This window comes from Charadrius vociferus, unplaced genomic scaffold (genome assembly GCF_000708025.1).
Source record: "Charadrius vociferus isolate BGI_N301 unplaced genomic scaffold, ASM70802v2 scaffold740, whole genome shotgun sequence".
NCBI classification, from domain to species: Eukaryota; Metazoa; Chordata; class Aves; order Charadriiformes; family Charadriidae; genus Charadrius; species Charadrius vociferus.
The window spans coordinates 562,310-567,999 of NW_009646517.1; the positions used below are offsets into that span (position 1 = coordinate 562,310).

General features: G+C 39.8%; 1 protein-coding gene across 1 annotated transcript in view; it reads right to left on the bottom strand.

Moving 5' to 3' along the window:
* The window catches only part of ACTR2 (ARP2 actin-related protein 2 homolog (yeast)), a 28,303-nt gene extending 24,485 nt beyond the window's left edge, over window positions 1–3,818 (bottom strand). Inside the window, exon 1 of the mRNA XM_009885015.1 lies at window positions 3,788–3,818. Coding sequence (XP_009883317.1) covers window positions 3,788–3,818 — 31 coding nt within the window. The remainder of the gene's footprint in view (window positions 1–3,787) is intronic.
* Window positions 3,819–5,690: the final 1,872 nt, after the last annotated feature.

The window sequence follows — 5,690 nt, forward strand, 5'->3', positions numbered from 1 at the left end:
GGGAGCGGCGTCCCCCGCCTCCTGAGGAGAGCAGGCCGCAGGCCCGGGGCCTGCCCCGCACCTTCCCCTCCCCGGCAGCCTGCGCCCTAGTGGGTTTATCCGCCAGCTCTCCTTGCGCAGAGCCACATTAGGTAGCTGTTAAAGAACTATTTACCATTTTAGCCTGGAGAAGAGACGGCTCCGGAGAGACCTTAGAGCCCCTTCCAGTGCCTAAAGGGGCTCCAGGAGAGCTGGGGAGGGACTCCTGATCAGGGAGGGGAGCCATAGGATGAGGGGGAACGGTTTTACACTGGAAGAGAGGCAATTTAGATTGGATATTAGGAAGAAATTCTTTGCTGTGCGGGTGGTGAGCCCCTGGCCCAGGTTGCCCCGAGCAGCTGTGGCTGCCCCATCCCTGGAGGGGTTCAAGGCCAGGTTGGACGGGGCTTGGAGCAACCTGGGCTGGTGGGAGGTGGCCCTGCCCAGGGCAGGGGGGTGGGACTGGATGGTCTTTAAAGTCTCTTCCAACCCAAACCATTCTGTGATTAATATTGTGTCATTTCATAGCTTGACATCCCAGAAGAGCTTTTACTGTCCCCAAGAGGTTTTGCCCAGGTCTGCTTGACAAACAGCTTGCATTTGTCTGGTGGACTCCAAATGAAAGAAAGAATAAGTATGATCTTCTGGCTTGCCTCTCACAACCCAGTATTTTTTTCTTGTGTTGCCCAAAATTCCACTGACTTCCGCAGGACTCGAGAACTCAGGAATAACCCCCTTTTTACTTCTGTGCTGTGAGCTATGTCAATCTGCTATGAACAATGTCCTGTTACAATTAGGCATAGCAGAAATTATATAAGCCCAAGGTGTAGTTATATGAGTTACATGTAAATAATGGTGCTTGTAATGTTTTTTTTTCTGCCTTGAATTTTACAGACTAGTGAGAACAATAAGAAATTTTTAAAATACCAGAATATAGACCATAATATTTGGTGATTTTTTTTTTAATTTTTTTTTTTTTTTTACTTTAGTCACATCCAGATACTGAGAATGAGAAGACAGGGCATTACCTAGTAGGATGAAGAGGCTATGCAAACAAACATGGACTAATGCAGTGCCATGCAGCTATAATGGAAGGACATCCTGGTCACTCTGGAGCAGTAGTAGCTTTACCTGGGTATGAATTGCTTTCTAATATAGATATGTTTAATATTCATACTTTAATCTATTTTTCAGGGCATGACGTTTTGATATTTATACAAGTAAAGGGTTTACATTGCTGGTTGACAGCAGATACATAAAGCAATTGCCTATATCTGAAATCACTCAGCTTGTTGAACACAGCAAAGAGGGCTCAGACAGGGGAACTACACCGCGTTAACTGCTTTGCTGTTAGTAATAGTGGACACATCACTTAACCTGCCTATGTCTTAGTTTCAATAGGCTGGATATGGTACCATGCCGTGTCATACTAATGGTCATGAATAAAGCATCTGCAGTCTCTGAATGAGCAATGTTTCATTTTGGGTTCAAATAGTCTATTATTGATGTCAGACAGAATGCTTCATGCCTTCTCCATGTACAGTGATGGCAAAATTTACCCTGCTTTGAGGCAAACTATGTTTTAATTCAGCAGACCTGAAGAAAAAAAGAGCAGACTGAAGAGCAAACTGTCTTCACCAAATTTTCTGAGATTAGACATTTGCTAGATCCTTATATATGTTAAAGATTTTAATTTTATTACATTAATATACATCCCTTGTAACCTTTACCACATGAGCCTTTTTCTACCAGGGATTTAGACTATTAGGTAAAGAAAATGCTGTATGACAAAGGGTTAGAGAACTGCGATCAGAAATTACAGTGTAAATAAAGTCAGTCGAGAAATAGTGATATTGAAGTCTGCCAATCCCTGCAAAATAAATGGTTAATTTGCTGCTTCTAGCATAGCATATGTGATTACATATCAAAGGGATACAAGTGCTGTACCGGAAATAGGCCTATTAAGGAGGAACTTATGTACTGTGTGGTATAGTCAGTAAATCCATCGCTGTTCTTGCTACCAACTCTTGCTTGTCAGTTGTTGGATAGCCTTAAAAGATTTTGGTGTTTTCTTAAAGGTCATGTACAATGCAGGAGAGGAAATAGAATGTGGTTTGAACGGAAATCTATTTTAAAACGTATTTTACTCGTTTAGTTGAACTGAGATATTACTTCATGTTCTAAAGGAAAAAAAAAAACCAAAGCCGTGTCTGTAGGAAGGAAGTTGCAGACCATGGTAGCAACCTCATTAGCAACAGGGAGGGAAGTTTTGTCATGGTCTGGACTTGTCAGTGTCATTTGCTGCGAGCAGGGTAACAGGGAATGTCTTCTCCATGCCAGTGCATCCACTGGTGTTTAATTAAACACCCCAGAGATCCTGTGGAGTGTCAGTATTTGTGAAGTACTTGAACTGTGCTAATAGTACAGTGTACTTATAAATAAATCACGGCTGCAGAGATTTAATTTAGTTACACCCAAAATACACAGGCATTGGTATTTCTTTTGTAGGTCAGTCATATGATGCAAAGAAATCTTGTGGTGGAAAAGCTTAAAAATCAGTGAATAGATGGGTGAAAATATAGGGTACCATATGCATTTGAATTATTTTCTTTGTGTATATATTGCACATATTCCATTCTGTGTATATTCTAGTTAGTGTAACTTGCTTAGAAGGTTGTAAAGAAATAAGCAAACGGAAGAAAATAATACTTTTTTTTTTTCTATTTTCAGAGTAGTTTTGTGTATGTTTGCTTCATAACTCAGGTTTTTTGCAGTAAGTTGAAAAGTAACCTTTGCATAATATTGTGCAAATAGAAGATTTCTTTTCCAAAAAGGTAATGTCCACTCACTACTGCTCGTAAAGCCGTGGAGAGAGCTACTCACAGTTTCCTAGTAGGAGAAGGTGTGGTGACTTGCTGTGACTTTTGCAAGAGAGCAAGTCTTCGTGATAGAAGATAATAAAAGTATGATGACTAAGCAGAGTGCTGAAGCTTATCAGATAAAGTACTACGACTATCTTATACTGATTTTAATAGATTTTTATGAATTTGCCGATTAAGTGCTCCATGCTTATCCTAATGTGCAGGCATAGAGAAACCATACGAAGAGAATCAGGAAATACTCAGAACAGGAAGGGAAAGTGAGTTATTGGGACAGCTGTCCCACAGCTCTGCTCATTTTAGCAGAGGAAGGAGTGTTGAGGAGCAACAGATGACATCTCACAGGCAGCTCAGCAAACAGCCTCTTTCTTAGTCCCACTTTCACTTACTACGGAGCCCTCTCTCTCAGTGTAGGTGTACAGGATTTGCACATGCCAACTCTGTGCTGTCTGGGAGACTGTGGCCAGTTCCTGTGTTGGTGAGGCCGGTTCCAATGTTGTTTTGGCAGAACAGGGGAAAAACATTCTACATAAGTATTAGTATTAATGTTTTCTCTTATTAATCTGTTTTGTTTCTTATTGAGGCACTTTACCTTTGTCTCAGAATTATTTCATTACTTTACCAAAACTAGAAGATTAGAAATATTCACAGAAAGCGACCCTTAGAATTAACTAAACGCTGGTGTCATTTGCCGGATTTATGAAACAGTGGATATCGTAAGTTAAAATCATTCAGGAAGTCTGAACATTTCTAAATAGATCATGGTTTAAACGGCAGATAAGCCCTCAACAGACACACCTCCAACAATGTATGACTACCTTGTTAGCATTAAGGGACTCTGACCTGTACCAAATCTTGAATATCTAACTTCCCTGGTTATCAAAACCAACCTCGCTCAGGTGCCAGAAGCAGCGTGGTCATCGTAGCCTCTGCAGGATCATTTTCCTGCCAAGTAAAGACAACTCTGGTGTCAAATTTTGTTGGACGAGAGTGCTCAGCAGGCCTGGATATCTGTGAAGGACAAAAGGGTCTGGATTCTCCTCCCTATAAGCGCCACCCATTCTGAGTCATCTGAGCTGGAAGTACTGGCATAATCACAAAACAGCTTCCCACAGATGGTATGCTCCAGTGTAGGTTACACTAGGATTCTTGAGTGAGATATTTGGCTGTTTCATTAAAATACGACAGCGACAGGCTTTTACTGTTGGGGATTTTTCACTAACATTTCTTCACGAGGTGGATAAAATGTTTTTCCACTTTAGTGTCACAGGATTACAGAGTATGAACTTTTATTTTTGTTGACTCGTTTCCAGAGAAACGTAAGAACACATGTAAAGGTCACTTTGTTTTCTAAATTCAACCCAAATTTGTTTCTGTGGAGCATCTCTAGCGTGTATTGCGTCTGCCATTCAAAGTTTTTAAAATACAACTTCAAAGTTACCTTTTAGAGTTCAGACATTGGAAATCGTAATGAATTTTGATCACTGTATATGTGACGATACTTTGTCACAAATATCCAGATCCCTGCAGGGCATATACTTACGTTGATTTCACTGAAAGTTAGGAGCCACAAATAGTTTTATGGTAAAGAAAATCTGCCTTTTCAGCTCTGGCTTCTTATCTGAAACACTTTAATTTCTGACGACCTAAGCTGAAGCACTGAAATGTGCAGATGAGGCGTGTTGGACGTTGGCCACCTCACTCATGGCGAGCCTCTGGATGCTCTGGACCCTACTCTCCATTGCCCTAAATGTTTTGTAGTTGTTTAGGCATGTGCAGCAGATGCAAAGTATTAATAAATCTGAATTCTCCACTTATGTCACTGGTAACATTTTAGGGACACTTTGCAGAGATATAAATGACAACCAATGGAAATTCAGAGTTTGAGGAGTCTGATTTGCAGAGATTTTGAGTTCTTTTTGTACCAGCTGAAGTCAATGGAACCCTTTTCTGAAAACTGGGTTCCAGATATTAAAGTCTGGCAGGCAAAGCTGGGTTATCCAAAATTAGATGCCACCTCTGAAAAGATAATTGTAAGTGACTATCTCATAGGGGAAGTCTGAGACAGAGCCAAGACTAGAATCTAAATCAGCTGATACCCGGTCCTGTGCATTAACTACAACACTGATTTTTTAATACTGTGAGCTTGAATACTGACTTGTTAAAAAATAAGTGCAGTTTTCGAAACTCATCCACAACATATGCAAAATAGTGTTTTGACATAATCCCCTGATGGTAGAATTCTGATTGCTGAAGTCTATTTGCACCTCACATTTTCAAAGAATGTGCTTTCAAATCAATTCATTCTTCATTGCTGTGAAGTTATGCCCCATACGAGTGAACGTTACTTTTAAACAAATTGATTAATGTCTTTTTTTTTTTTTTACCATTCCTTATCTGTTTTCTGCATTTTCAAATTTAGTTTTTACAGAATACTTTTACATGGGTATCTGCTTGGTTGCTATAAAAACACAATGGTGAAATGCTGTTGTTTAGAGAGAAAATATTGTTACATGCTATTGGATTTTAAGAATAGTCTTTATGATGTTCTTTTTAATAGAAATAGGTAGAAAGGAAAAAAGCTCCAGAGAACGTGACAACTGAGGTAACAGTAATTTATGTGTATTATTGAAATAATCTGTATTTACTTGCAGTAATGACTTTGGGATAAAATATGACCTGAGCAAAATTAAGTCACTGGTAATCGAGCTAGCTTGCATTTGTGTACGTGTATATATGACAACAGGGATATTGAATTTGTGATCAAAAGTTCTTGTCAGCACCCCACTGGGA